Raw genomic sequence first — 16025 nt, forward strand, 5'->3', positions numbered from 1 at the left:
CGTCTCTCCGTCTCACTGTCACGTCTCTCCGTCTCACTGTCACGTCTCTCCGTCTCACTGTCACGTCTCTCCGTCTCACTGTCACGTCTCACTGTCACGTCTCACTGTCACGTCTCTCCGTCTCACTGTCACGTCTCTCCGTGCTGAGCCCAGGCATGGTGTCATGTTGCTGGGGACTGCAGATTGAATACTCCCCTATAAGCTTCTATTGACTGGAGAGAGTAGTGCATTTTTTACAATTATTATTTTATATTTATTTAACCTTTATTTAACTAGGCAAGTCAGTTAAGAACAAATTCTTATTTACAATGACGAACTACACCAGACGACGCTGGGCCAATTGGGCGCTGCCCTATGGGACTCCCAATCACGACCCGTTGTGATACAGCCTGGATTGCTGCTACTCACCCAGGGAAAGCCTACCCTCTTCCAAACACAGAGGTGGTCAAGGTTACAACCTTTTACTGTAAACATATTATGAGTTTAGCTGTTAGCCTTTACTGTGTAGGAGAATGTTCCCACTGTACTCCAGCTGTGTCTGGGTGAGGCAGGGACAGAGAGAGCTGCTACTCTTACTGTAGTGTCACTCTCTCATCCAGCTGTGTCTGGGTGAGGCAGGGACAGAGAGGGCTGATACTCCTACTGTAGTGTCACTCTCTCATCCAGCTGTGTCTGGGTGAGGCAGGGACAGAGAGGGCTGATACTCCTACTGTAGTGTCACTCTCTCATCCAGCTGTGTCTGGGTGAGGCAGGGACAGAGAGGGCTGATACTCTTACTGTAGTGTCACTCTCTCATCCAGCTGTGTTTCTGGGTGAGGCAGGGACAGAGAGGGCTGATACTCTTACTGTAGTGTCACTCTCTCATCCAGCTGTGTCTGGGTGAGGCAGGGACAGAGAGGGCTGATACTCCTACTGTAGTGTCACTCTCTCATCCAGCTGTGTCTGGGTGAGGCAGGGACAGAGAGGGCTGATACTCTTACTGTAGTGTCACTCTCTCATCCAGCTGTGTCTGGGTGAGGCAGGGACAGAGAGGGCTGATACTCTTACTGTAGTGTCACTCTCTCATCCAGCTGTGTCTGGGTGAGGCAGGGACAGAGAGGGCTGATACTCTTACTGTAGTGTCACTCTCTCATCCAGCTGTGTCTGGGTGAGGCAGGGACAGAGAGGGCTGATACTCTTACTGTAGTGTCACTCTCTCATCCAGCTGTGTTTCTGGGTGTAATCAACATGTGTGTGTATGTGTGTGTGTGTGGACAGGACAGACTCTAAGATACTGTACAGAACACTGTGCTTAGTCCGTTGTGGATCTGCCTCTGGGGCTTGCTGTTAAACATCATTATCAGTGTGCTACATGCGTCCACTCCTCTCTCCTGTGGTTCTATGTTGAGCCAGGTTTCTAGTGAGTCATTAAATGTCTCTAACAAATAGTCTTCTTGACAGTTTGAAGTTTAACTGACAGCACAGGTTGGCTAAAAATAGAAATGGAGGGCATATAACAGTAGTTGTCTAGATTCTAGACTCCTACTAGCCTGTCTGTAGAATGTGTTAACAAGGACAATGACAGAGCAAAGCTAACAATGGTATTTTGCTTCCTCACTCTTCAACCAAGGTGCATGAATAGAGGACCAGAGAAAGGAGAATGTGTAGTCACTCTTCCAGGAGTCAGGAGGACTATAGATGTAGACTTGAAAAATGCTTCTCATTCAGAAGGGGCTCCTGTTTACTCAACACGTTACATAAAGGGTAGAATGGTTTCCATCTACTGTAAATAGATGATGACTTCAGGCTGAGATGCAGACTAGCAACATTCAGGTTCAGAATTGACATGTTTGTCTCCTCTCTCTGACATACCAATCTTATTACAGTGTCCTCTGCACTGTGTGGCCCATAAAGGTCTCCCTCTGTTATATGGTCACTGAAGAGTTTAAATACATACTGATCCTCTTACTGTTTCTTCTGTAGACCTTGTCTGTCTGTCTGTCCGTCTCGTCTGTTCCGTCTGTCCCGTCTGTCCAGTTCCACTCTACGGCTCAATTATATCTATCTCTGTTAGTTTCCTGAAGCTCATGTTACTGTAGCCCAATCTCACTCTCTCTTTTGCTCTTTCGCTCTCTCTCTCGCTATCTAGGAGTGTCATCCCGCGTCCCAGAGATCATGGCGGCCGGAACGCACTCCCCTGGGGGACCCAATGGGATCATCCGGAGCCAATCCTTCGCCGGCTTCAGCACACTGCAGGAGAGACGCTCGCGGTAAGGGAATAGTGAGGTGGATATTGGCCTGAAGGCTTTCTAGGCACAGATTTAGGATCAGTGTGTCGTACCCAAATTCTAACCTTAGCTCTTAGTGGAGAAAATGCAAAGCTGCCCTTAGATCATTGCCTAAGCGTAACTCATTTTTTTCTTAGACACAGAAGGCTGAAACCTTATCTGATACATGTGTGTATAACATGGAAAGTAGGTGTAAATCATGCGTTGATGTCAACGGAGATTGTGTAAAGGTTCAAGTTACACACGTTTTCCCACGTTTCTGTTTGTCCTGAATGTATCAGTCTGGACAATAGGAGGATATCACAGACCTCTGCTTCAGTATCCGACATCTGTTGTGATTCATAGAGAGACAGAAATGTGGTGAGAGAGATGTGGTGAGAGAGATGTGGTGAGAGAGATGTGGTGAGAGAGATGTGGTGAGTGAGATGTGGTGAGTGAGCTGTGGTGAGTGAGATGTGGTGAGAGAGATGTGGTGAGAGAGATGTGGTGAGAGAGATGTGGTGAGAGAGATATGGTGATAGCGATATGGTGATAGAGATGCGGTGAGAGATGCGGTGAGAGATGTGGTGAGAGAGATGTGGTGAGAGAGATGTGGTGAGAGAGATGTGGTGAGAGAGATATGGTGAGAGATATGGTGAGAGATGTGGTGAGAGAAATATGGTAATAGAGAAGCTGATATGGAGATATGGTGATAGAGATGTGGTGAGAGAGATGGTGATAGCGATATGGTGAGAGAGATATGGTGATAGAGATGTGGTGATAGAGATGTGGTGAGAGAGATGTGGTGAGAGAGATATGGTGAGAGATATGGTGAGAGAGATTTGGTGAGAGAGAGATTTGGTGAGAGAGAGATTTGGTGATATGGTAATATAGAGATATGGTGATATAGAGAGATATGGGGTGAGAGATATATATGGTGAAAGAGAGAGAGATATGGTGATAGAGAGAGAGAGATATGGTGATAGAGAGAGAGAGATGATGATAGAGAGAGAGAGATATGGTGAGAGGGAGATGGTGAGAGAGAAACAGATATGGTGATGGAGAGAGAGATATGGTGATAGAGAGATATGGTGATAGAGAGAGAGAGATGATGATAGAGAGAGAGAGATATGGTGATAGAGAGAGAGAGATGATGATAGAGAGAGAGAGATATGGTGAGAGGGAGATGGTGAGAGAGAAACAGATATGGTGATGGAGAGAGAGATATGGTGATAGAGAGAGATGATGATAGAGAGATATGGTGATAGAGAGAGAGAAAGAGAGATGTTGTTATCTGCTTTCAACTCAGACCGTAGTCTTCTTTAGTGAAGCATTGGAAGCATATTTACCTCTATCACTCCAGTATCCCTGCACATTGTAAATATGATACTGGAACTGACTGATCCTGAATATCATATTCTTACTTACTTTACCATATTCTTCTTCTTTTTAAAAATATATTTTGTGCTTTTTTGTTCTACCTTGTTATTTTTAGTATTGCATTGTTATTGATTCTTGTCGATAGAGCTTGCAAGAACAGGAATTTCACTGTACTTGTTGTGCATGTGACATTAAAAGTGTAAAGATACTTCCCTCTCTGACTGTGGAGGTAGTCATTTCTTTGCATGAATTCGTTGGGTAAGCATTTAGCGACTGTCAGACGAGTGTCTCACATAGATAATGAGGGGGCTCAAGGGAATGGGGCTAGAACATCAAAGTGTGTGTATGCACGGTGCCCTACTGAATGTAGCATAGCTAGCTACACTAGCGTGACCCCAAGGCAGCACGGTGCCCTACTGAATGTAGCATAGCTAGCTACACTAGCGTGACCCCAAGGCAGCACGGTGCCCTACTGAACGTAGCATAGCTAGCTACACTAGCGTGACCCCAAGGCAGCACGGTGCTCTCATTTTGCACGTTGTCCTAGAATTGTGGAAGCTCTACATTACATGTTAGTCATTTAGCTTTTCCAGATTGTCTTACGGTATTGGGTTCCAGGCAGGCAGCAGTATGTGGTACGTTCTGATTTGTAGAGGAATCTGCTGTCGCTGTGTCCCCATAATCCTGCTGTTTATAAGGAAGTAGCTACAGAGCCTTCACAAAGTATTCATTCCGCTTGATTTATTCTACATTCTGTTACAGCCTGAATTCAACATGGATTATATAGCTGTTTTAAATCACTCAACGACACACGATGCCCCATAATGACAGTTAAAATATGTTTTTAGAAATATTTGCACATTTATTGAAAATGAAAAACCTAATTATCTAATATATCTAATACTTTGTAGAACCACCTTTTTGGTGTCGATTGCAGCTGTGAGTCTTTTTGGGTAAATCTGTAAGCGCTTTCCACTACTGGCTTCTATACTGAATATAACAGAAATATAAACGTAACATGTAAAGTGTTGGTCCCATGTTTCATGGGCTGAAATGTAAGATTCCAGAAATGTTCTATATGCACAAAATGCTTATTTTGTTCAAATGTTGTGCACACATTTGTTTACATCCCTGTTATTGAGTATTCTACCAAGATAATCCATCTGTCTGACAGGTGTGACATGTCAAGAAGCTGATTAAACAGCATGATCATTACACAGGTGCACCTTGTGCTGTGGACAATGAAAGCTATCCTAAAATGTGCAGTTTTGCCACACAAGACAATGCCACAGATGTCTAAAGATTTTAGGGAGAGTGCAATTGGCATGCTCCATTTGGTATATCCAACCACAACTCTATCCTCCTGATTCCTGCTTACAAGCAAATATTAAAGCAGGAAGCACCAGTGACTCGGTCTATAAAAAAAGTGGTCAGATGAAGCAGATGCTAAACTACAGGACTGTTTTGCTATCACAACTGGAACATGTTCTGGGAGTCTTCCGATGGAATTGAGGAGTACATCACATCAGTCACTGGCTTTATCAAAAAGTGTATTGAGGACGTCGTCCCCACAGTGACTGTATGTACATATCCCAACCAGAAGCCATGGATTACAGGCAACATTCACACAGAGCTAAAGGGTAGAGCTGCCGCTTTCAAGGTGCGGGACTCTAACCCGGGACTCTAATACAGGGCTAAGATTGAATCATACTAGGGCTTGCAAACTATTACAGACTACAAAGGGAAGCACAGCAGCGAGCTGCCCAGTGACACAAGCCTACCAGACGAGCTAAATCACTTCTATGCTCGCTTCGAGGCAAGCAACACTGAGGCATGCATGAGAGCTTCAGCTGTTCCGGACGTCTGTGTGATTGCGCTCTCTGTAGCCGACGTGAGTAAGACCTTTAAACAGGTCAACATTCACAAGGCTGCGGGGCCAGACGGATTACCAGGTTGTGTGTTCCAGGCATGCGCTGACCAACTGGCAGATGTCTCTTTTTTTAAATTAAATTTAAATTTCACCTCCCTTTTTCTCCCCAATTTCATGGTATCCAATTGTTAGTAGTTACTATCTTGTCTCATCACTACAACTCCCGTACAGACTCTGAAGAGATGAAGGTTGAAAGTGTCCTCGGATACACAACCCATCCAAGCCGCACTGCTTCTTAACACAGCGCGCATCCAACCCAGAAGCCAGCCACACCAATGTGTCGGAGGAAACACCGTGCACCTGGAAACCTTAGTTAGTGTGCACTGCACCCGGCCCGCCACAGGAGTCGCCTCCCTAACCCGGACGACGCTATGCCAATTGTGCATCGCCCCACGGACCTCCCGGTCGTGGCCGGTTACGACAGAGCCTGTGCGCGAACCCAGAATCTATGGTGGCACAGCTGGGGCTGCAGTATAGCTCCCTTAGCCACTGCGCCACCCGGGAGGCTTTCACTGACATTTTCAACATGTCCCTGATTGAGTCTGTAATACCAACATGTTTCAAGCAGCTCACTATAGTGCCTGTGCCCAAGAACATGAAGGCAACCTGCCTAAATGACTACAGACTACAGTAGCACTCATGTCCGCAGGCATGAAGTTCTTTGAAAGGCTGGTAATGACTCACATCAACACCATTATCCCAGAAACCTTAGACTCACTCCAATTTTCATACCGCCTCAACAGATCCACAGATGATGCAATCTCTATTGCACTCACACTGCCCTTTCCCACCTGGAAAAAAGGAACACTTACGTGAGAATGCTATTCATTGACTACAGCTCAGCGTTCAACACCATAGTAGCCTCAAAGCTCATCACTAAGCTAAGGGTTCTGGGACTAAACACCTCCCTCTGCAACTGGATCCTGGACTTCCTGATGGTCCGCCCCCAGGTGGTGAGGGTAGGTAGCAACACATCTCCCACGCTGATCCTTAACACTGGAGCTCCCCAGGGGTGTGTGCTCAGTCCCCTCCTGTACTCCCTGTTCACCCACGAGTGCATGGCCAGGCACAACTCCAACACCATCATTAAGTTTGCAGACGACACAACAGTGGTAGGCCTGATCACCGACAACGACGAGACAGCCTATAGGGAGGAGGTCAGAGACCTGGCCAGGTGGTGCCAGAATAACAACCTATCCCTCAACGTAACCAAGACTAAGGAGATGATTGTGGACTACGGGAAAAGAAGGACCGAGCATGCCCCCATTCTCATCGACGGTGCTGTAGTGGAGCAGGTTGAGAGCTTTAAGTTCCTTGGTGTCCACATCAACAACAAACTAGAATGGTCCAAACACACCAAGACAGTTGTGAACAGGGTACGACAAAACCTATTCCCCCTCAGGAAACTAAAAAGATTTGGTATGGGTCCTGAGATCCTCAAAAGGTTCTACAGCTGCAACATCGAGAGCATCCTGACTGGTTGCATCACTGCCTGGTACGGCAATTGCTCTGCCTCTGACCTCAAGGCACTACAGAGGGTAGTGTTTACGGCCCAGTACATCACTGGGGCTAAGCTGCCTGCCATGCAGGACCTCTACACCAGGCGGTGTCAGAGGAAGGCCCTAAAAATTGTCAAAGACCCCAGCCACCCCAGTCATAGACTGTTCTCTCTACTACCGCACGGCAAGCGGTACCGCAGTGCCAAGTCTAGAACAGAAAGGCCTCTCAACAGTTTTTACCCCCGAGCAATAAGACTCCAGAACAGGTAGTCAAATGGTTACCCAGACTATTTGCATTGTGTCCCTCCCCCCAACCCCTCTTTTACGCTGCTGCTACTCTCTGTTGATCTTATATGCATAGTCACTTTAACTCTACATTCATGTACATACTACCTCAATTGGGCCGAGCAACCAGTGCTCCCACTCATTGGCTAACTGGGCTATCTGCATTGTGTCCCGCCACCCGCCAACCCCTCTTTTACACTACTGCTATTCTCTGTTCATCATATTTGCATCGTCACTTTAACCATATCTACATGTACATACTACCTCAATCAGCCTGACTAACCAGTGTCTGTATGTAGCCTCGCTACTTTTATAGCCTGTCTTTTTACTGTTGTTTTATTTCTTTGCTCACATATTTTTCACCTAATACCTTTTTTTTGCACTATTGGTTAGAGCCTGTAAGTAAGCATTTCACTGTAAGGTTGCATTCGACGCACTTGTTGCATTCGGCGCATGTGACAAATAAACTTTGATTTAATTTGACTGCAGGAATGTCGACCAGAGCTGTTGACAGAGATTTTAATGTTTACTTCTCTACAGTAAGCTGCTTCCAATGTTCTTTGAGAGAATTTGGCAGTACATCCAACTGTCCTCACAACCGCAGACCACGCCCAGGACATCCTGCTTCTTCACCTTTTATTTGATATTTATTTAACCTTTATTTAACTAGGCAAGTCAGTTAAGAACACATTCTTATTTACAATGACAGCCTACCCCAGCCAAACCAAGACGACGCTGGGCCACTTGTGCGCCACCCTATGGGACTCCCAATCACGGCTGGATGTGATACAGCCTGGATTCGAATAAGGGTGTCTGTAGTGACGCCTCAAGCACTGAGATGCAGTGCCTTAGACCGCTGAACCAGGGTCTGTAGTGACGCCTCAAGCACTGAGATGGAGTGCCTTAGACCGCTGAACCAGGGTCTGTAGTGACGCCTCAAGCACTGAGATGCAGTGCCTTAGACCGCTGAACCAGGGTCTGTAGTGACGCCTCAAGCACTGAGATGCAGTGCAGACCGCTGAACCAGGGTCTGTAGTGACGCCTCTAGTACTGAGATCTTAGACCACTGAACCAGGGTCTGTAGTGACGCCTCAAGCTCTGAGATGCAGTGCCTTAGACCGCTGAACCAGGGTCTGTAGTGACGCCCTCCGCTGAACCAGGGTCTGTAGTGACGCCTCAAGCACTGAGATGGAGTGCCTTAGACCACTGAACCAGGGTCTGTAGTGACGCCTCAAGCACTGAGATGCAGTCAGCCACACATATATGTTGGAGGAAACACCATACAGCTGGCGACCGTGTCAGTGTGCATGCGCCCTACCCGCCACAAGGAGTCGGTAGAGCGCAATGGGCCAAGGAAATCCCGGCCGGCCAAACCCTCCTCTAACCCGGATGACGCTGAGCCAACTGTGTGCCGCTTCATGGGTCTCCCAGTCACGGCTGGTTGTAACACACCCTGGGATCGAACCCTGGTCTGTAGTGATGCCTCTAGCACTGCGATCCAGTGCCTTAGACTGCTGTGCCACTCGAGAGGCCCTATTCCGATTATTTTTATACTAAAAAAAACTCCCTAGCCAATGACAAGCATTCCAATAACATGATGCAACCACCACCATGCTTGAAAATATGAAGAGTGGTATTCATATTGTGTTGGATTTTCCCCAAACATAACACTTTATATTCAGGACAAAAAGTTATTTTCTTTGCAAATGTTTTTGCAGTATTACTTTAGTGCCTTGTTTCAAACTGGTTGCATGTTTTAGAATACTTTTATTCTGCACAGTCTTCCTTCCTTTCACTCTGTCATTTAGCTTAGTATTGTGGAGTAACTACAATGTGGTTGATCCATCCTCAGTTTTCTCACATCGCAAACCACTAAACACTGTAACTGTTATAAAATCACCATCAGCTTCATGGCGAAATCCTTGAGCAGTTTCTTCCTCTCCGGCAACTAAGTTAGGAAGGATGCCTGTATCTTTGTAGTGACTGGGTGTATTGATACACCATCCAAAGTGTAATTAATAACTTCACCATGCTCAAAAGGATATTCAATATCTGCTTTTTTTTAAACAATAGGTGCCCTTCTTTGCAAGGCATTGGAAAACCTCCCTGGACTTTGTGGTTGAATCTATGCTTGAAATTCACTACTCGATTGAGGGACAGATAATTGTATGTGTTGGGTACAGCGATGGGATTGTCATTCAAAAAACATGTCAACCACTATTATTGAACACGGAATAAGTCCATCCAACGTTTTATGCAATTTGTTTAAGCACATTTTTGCTCCTGAAGTTATTTAAGCTTGGCATAACAAAGGAGTTGAATACTTATTGACTCAAGACATTTCAGCTTCATTTTTATTTATTCATTAAAAAATGTATATATCTACAAACAAAATTCCACTTTGACATTATGGGATGCTGTGTATAGATCAGTGACACAATCTCAATTGAATCAAGTTTTAACTCAGGCTGTAACACAACAAGATGTGTAAAAAGTCAAGGGGTGTGAACGCTTCCTGAAGTCACTTTATTTCTCATCATGAAATACTGCTTTGTTCCTGTCATCTCCACTACACACCATCACACACTAGTTCTTAAAGCTCTTGACCTTACTTCATTATATACAATTAGTAGCGAAACACAGAGGTGCACTTGCATTGGAAACCTAGTGTGTATAAATATGAACCTATCTCATGATTTGCTCATAATCTTAGAGATTTAAGAGTCAGAATGAGGACCTCATTCATTCAAACCAGTTCCATCACTGTAGGGTAGATAATAGTATAAAGAGTATGTGAATGTCACACATCGCCACTAGAGCAGTTAGTAGACTTCTGAAGAAGACTAACCCCTGACCCCAGTACAATTCATCTATAAGTTTATGCTGGCTGAAGCCCCGCCTTATCTCAGCTCACTGGTCACCATAGCAACACCCACCCATAGAACGCACTCCAGCAGGTATATTTCACGGGTCACCCCCAAAGCCAACACTTCCTTTGGCTGCCTTTCCTTCCAGTTCTCTGCTACCAATGACTGGAACGAATTGCAAAAATCACCGAAGCTTGAGTATTTAAGCATCAGCTGTCAGAGCAGCTTACTACCCATCACTGTACCTGTACACAGCCCATCTGTAAATAGCCCACCCGACTACCTCATCCCCATATTGTTACTTATCCTCTTGCTCTTTTGCACCCCAGTATCTCTACTTGCACATCATCATCTGCACATCTATCACTCCAGTGTTTAATGCTACATTGAAATGATTTCACCTCTGTGGCCTATTTATTGCTTTACCTCCCTACTCTTCTACATTTGTACACACTGTACATAGATTTTTATTCTACTGTGTTATTGACTGTACGTTTGTTTATGTGTAACTCTGTGTTGTTGTTTTTGTCGCACTGCTTTGCTTTATCTTTGCCAGGTCTCAGTTGTAAATGAGAACTTATTCTCCACTGACCTACCTGGTTAAATAAAGGTGAAATAAAAAATAAAAATAAAAAGGTTCCTATTCCTCCGCCTACTATACTGGGGCCAGGTTGCCGTGAGGGCTGTCGCTAGGCGATGTGTGTGTGCTTTTTCTGTATCCTGTTATGAAAAGACAACTGCATGACTCCTATGGAGTGAGTAGTCAACATGGCTGTATTGACTTAAAAAAAAAACTCCTTTGTGACTATTTCTTTTGTTGAGGACCCAAAGAAAACTGTCCAATTGAGTTTGTTTCTGTGTGTGTGTCCAGGTGTAACTCGTTCATGGGGAACTCCGCAGTGCAGAAGAAACCCACGTCCAAGCCCAAGAAGCCCCATCTGTCAGGGCACAAGGCCAGCAGCGGCTCCAGGGAGCCCCAGCCCGAGAGGGTGGAGGAGGTGTATGGGGCCCTTAAACAAGGCTTGGAGTAAGCACACACACACACACACACACACACACACACACACACACACACACACACACACACACACACACACACACACACACACACACACACACACACACACACACACACACACACAGAAAAAATAAAAACATTTACATATTGGGATATTATTTTTGAAGGATATATCATAGAATATTAACAATATCACAATATTATTTTGCATTAGTTGGCTGTACCTGCACCTTCATAGCTTGTTCTCCATCTCTTTAAATAGGGAGCCAATTTTTTTTAAGCACTTTAATTTCCATGGCTCTCTGGTCCCTCGGCATTAGACATATAGTATGGTGAGCAATATGTTTGGAACATCGAAACGCAATAAAATCCCAGTATCGAGTCACAGTACATATAGATTTGGGAGAATAGTGAGAATTGCAATGCATATTGTATCTGGGGGACTGAGTGGCACAGCGGTCTAAGGCACTGCATCGCAGTGCTAGAGGCTTCACTACAGACCCGGATTCGATCGGCCGTGATTGGGGGTCCCATTTGGCAGCGCACAATTGGCACAGCGTCGTCTGGGTTAGGGGAGGGTTTGTCCGGGGTAGGCCGTCATTGCAAATAAGAATTTGTTCTTCACTGGCTTGCCTAGTTAAAACAAGGTTATAAAAAATTGTCACTTAAGTATAGTGATGACATCGTGAGTTTCCTGGCAATTCCCAGCCCTAACACTTCCCAGCCCTAACACACACACACACACACACACACACACACACACACACACACACACACACACACACACACACACACACACACACACACACACACACACACACACACACACACACACACACACACACACACACACACACACACACACACGCGCACACATACCACTGACACCCCTATTCCCCCTCTCCCTCTTTTCAAATCAAATCATTTTATTTGTCACAGGTGTAGACCTTACTGTGAAATGCTTACTTACAAACCCTTCACCAAAAATGCAGTTTTATGAAAATATTTACTAAATAAACTCAAATAAAAAAAGTAACTCAATAAAATAACAATAATGAGGCTATATATAATAATATAGGTGAGTTAAGGTACTTGAGATAATATGTTTATGTAGGTCGGGGTAAAGGGACTGCATAGATAAACACAGATTAGCAGCAGCGTAAAGCAGTTTCCGGGTAGCCTTTTGATGAACTGTTCAGCAGTCTAATGGCTTGGGGATAGAAGCTGTTGCTAATACACACATTCTCTTTCCCTCCCCCTCTCATCACTCAAACATGCTGCCTCGCCTCTCACATAGTTTCCATCCCTTGGACACACACACACACACACACACACACACACACACACACACACACACACACACACACACACACACACACACACACACACACACACACACACACACACACACACACACACACACACACACACACACACACACACACACATAGGGCCCATATGATAACGTTGGTGACATGTCTGTATTGACAGCTGTATAGTAAGTTATGGCCCTCTTCCTCCTCCTCTCCCTTTCTCCCTCCCTTGCCCCTCCCTCCTCTTCTCCTCTCCCTTCCTCCCCCCCCCTCCCCCACCCACCCACCCTCCTTCCTCCCTTTTCTTTTGTCTCTCCCTCTCTTCCCCTCTCCCCTTCTCGTTCCCCCTCTCCCTTTCTCCATTTTCTTTCCCTCTTGTCACCTCTCTCTCCTTCCCCCTCTCTCTCCCTCCCCCTCTCTCTCCCTCCCATATCAACCCTCCTCCCACTCTCTCCCTCCCCTCTACTACCCTCCCCCCTCCATCCCTCTCTCCCCTTTCTCTCCCTCAGTGAGTATCTGGAGGTGCACCAGACAGGGCTGGACAAACTCACCTCTCTGATGAAGGACATGAAGAGGAACTCCAGACTGGTGAGACAGGATGTGAGACAGGATGTCATCAACAACACTAACGCTAACTGTAGTATATGTCAATCCTAAATACATCATAGACCCTACACCCTACACCAGGGATCATCTAGATTCAGCCACGGGCTGCTTTTTTCTTGAGAAGATGGTCAGGGGCAGGAGCGTAATTACAAGTAATTTGTAGACTGCAAATTGACCGTACAAAGCCCAGACAGATATAATATTTGACTAAAACATAATAATTTCAAACCTTGTTTATATCACACAATTATGTTATATGCGTTGTGCATGTTTTATTTGCATCTTTTATGCGTGGGAATACCTTGGGACAGATTTACAAAATGTAAATCATTTGGAGCTGATTTGCTGGGGTTTTATCAGTCTTTCATGTCCAACAATGAAAAACGAAATACAAATAAAACAACTTTTGTTTTGAGGGGGACTCAGAAAACTTGGGGACAAAATAAAACGGCCCGCGAGCCGCCAGTTGGGGAACCCAGTCCTATACACTTCTATGTAGCATAGTGGTTCTCAACCCAGTCCTATACACGTCTATGTAGCATAGTGGTTCTCAACCCAGTCCTATACACTTCTATGTAGCATAGTGGTTCTCAACCCTGTCCTATACACTTCTATGTAGCATAGTGGTTCTCAACCCAGTCCTATACACTTCTATGTAGCATAGTGGTTCTCAACCCTGTCCTATACACTTCTATGTAGCATAGTGGTTCTCAACCCTGTCCTATACACTTCTATGTAGCATAGTGGTTCTCAACCCTGTCCTATACACTTCTATGTAGCATAGTGGTTCTCAACCCTGTCATATACACTTCTATGTAGCATAGTGGTTCTCAACCCTGTCCTATACACTTCTATGTAGCATAGTGGTTCTCAACCCTGTCCTATACACTTCTATGTAGCATAGTGGTTCTCAACCCAGTCCTATACACGTCTATGTAGCATAGTGGTTCTCAACCCAGTCCTATACACTTCTATGTAGCATAGTGGTTCTCAACCCTGTCCTATACACTTCTATGTAGCATAGTGGTTCTCAACCCTGTCCTATACACTTCTATGTAGCATAGTGGTTCTCAACCCTGTCCTATACACTTCTGTGTAGCATTGTGGTTCTCAACCCTGTCCTATACACTTCTATGTAGCATAGTGGTTCTCAACCCAGTCCTATACACTTCTATGTAGCATAGTGGTTCTCAACCCTGTCCTATACACTTCTATGTAGCATAGTGGTTCTCAACCCTGTCCTATACACTTCTATGTAGCATAGTGGTTCTCAACCCAGTCCTATACACTCCTATGTAGCACAGTGGTTCTCAACCCTGTCCTATACACTCCTATGTAGCATAGTGGTTCTCAACCCTGTCCTATACACGTCTATGGCGGCAGCGTAGCCTAGTGGTTAGACCGTTGGACTAGTAACCGGAAGGTTGCGAGTTCAAACCCCCGAGCTGACCAGGTACAAATCTGTCGTTCTGCCCCTGAACAGGCAGTTAACCCACTGTTCCCAGGCCGTCATTGAAAATAAGAATGTGTTCTTAACTGACTTGCCTGGTTAAATAAAGGTAAAATTAAAATAAAAAAATATGTAGCATAGTGGTTCTCAACCCTGTACACTCCTATGTAGCATAGTGGCTAGTCTACTATTCATCAAGCCCTTGATTAGTCTACTGTTAATCAAGCCCTTTATGATATGAATCAGATATGCTAGTGTTGGGTTCCAATATGGGAAACGGTGGTCCCAGAGGCCTGGGTTGATTAACACTGCTAGCGAACCTCATGTCTCCTCATTCTAATTAGTCTGATGATAATGTTGTTAATGATAATGGTGGTGTTTCATCATCGTGACATTTCACATAAAATGCATCTCACCTGGGTTCTGAAGCTGGTAGCTACTACGCTAGTCACAGAACAAACACATTTCAGCTCTTCTAACTGAAGACCGCTTCTCCATGAGAGGAGGCTGTTTTAATAGAAATCATTTTCCTTTTGATGTCAGACAACCGCGTTTAATTGTGCAGACGTGAGCTGTGCCTCCATATACTGTGCAGTAACTAACGTGTGTGTGTGTGTGTGTGTGTGTGTGTGTGTGTGTGTGTGTGTGTGTGTGTGTGTGTGTGTGTGTGTGTGTGTGTGTGTGTGTGTGTGTGTGTGTGTGTGTGTGTGTGTGTGTGTGTGTGTGTGTGTGTGTGTGTGTTTTCCCCCCAGGGAGTCCTGTATGACCTTGACAAGGTGAGTGAGTGGAGGGTAGGGCCTGCCTAACCATTCTGTCAGAGTGGGGATGGGATGGATCTTTGAAGTGTGTGTTTACATTTAATGAAGTTCCCTGCCAGGTAAAGTCAAGAGGAGGGATTAGATTACCGTACCATAGTCTCCTCTCAGCTGAAAGTCTAACCTCTTTGATCATGTTACCCTCTGTTTTAACTGCTGTCATGGTTTAGAGGCGTAGATGCATGATTTACTGACAATATCTTCTCTTGTCACCAACACATTTTAACTCTAGCTTGTTCTATTTCTGTCTGCAGCAAATCAAAACCATCGAGAGGTACATGAGGCGGTTGGAGTTTCACATGAGCAAGGTATTTCCATGCTAGCAGAGCAGACTGTGTTCCTGCACTGCCTTGGATAGATTCTGCTGTAGCCCAATCTGTGAGCCAGCATACTGAGTGAAAACCCTTCCATCTGAGAGCCTTACGAGAGCATGAAGTGCTTCAGAGAGGGTGAAAACGGTGCCCTCTCCCGTCCACTTTTCCTCCTCCTCTCTTTGTGCCCTCTGTGCCACCCCCACATGCCAGCACACTCCGTGACAGCTCAGCCAGCCTCCCCACGCACTAGCAACAGCAGCTAATGAGTGTTGCTATGGACCCTTCCATCAAAGCTGAACCAT

The 16025-nt window shown here is 45.3% G+C and overlaps 1 protein-coding gene across 4 annotated transcripts in view; it reads left to right on the forward strand.

Moving 5' to 3' along the window:
• The window catches only part of LOC124043188 (rho family-interacting cell polarization regulator 2-like), a 157750-nt gene that overhangs the window by 88661 nt on the left and 53064 nt on the right, over positions 1–16025 (forward strand). For all 4 annotated transcript variants that reach the window (XM_046361475.1, XM_046361478.1, XM_046361476.1 and 1 more), the window contains exons 2-6: positions 2129–2249; positions 11079–11234; positions 13048–13126; positions 15347–15370; positions 15664–15717. In XM_046361475.1, the coding sequence (XP_046217431.1) occupies positions 2129–2249; positions 11079–11234; positions 13048–13126; positions 15347–15370; positions 15664–15717 (434 nt within the window). The remainder of the gene's footprint in view (positions 1–2128; positions 2250–11078; positions 11235–13047; positions 13127–15346; positions 15371–15663; positions 15718–16025) is intronic.

Source organism: Oncorhynchus gorbuscha, linkage group LG09 (genome assembly GCF_021184085.1).
Source record: "Oncorhynchus gorbuscha isolate QuinsamMale2020 ecotype Even-year linkage group LG09, OgorEven_v1.0, whole genome shotgun sequence".
In the NCBI taxonomy this organism is placed as follows: domain Eukaryota; kingdom Metazoa; phylum Chordata; class Actinopteri; order Salmoniformes; family Salmonidae; genus Oncorhynchus; species Oncorhynchus gorbuscha.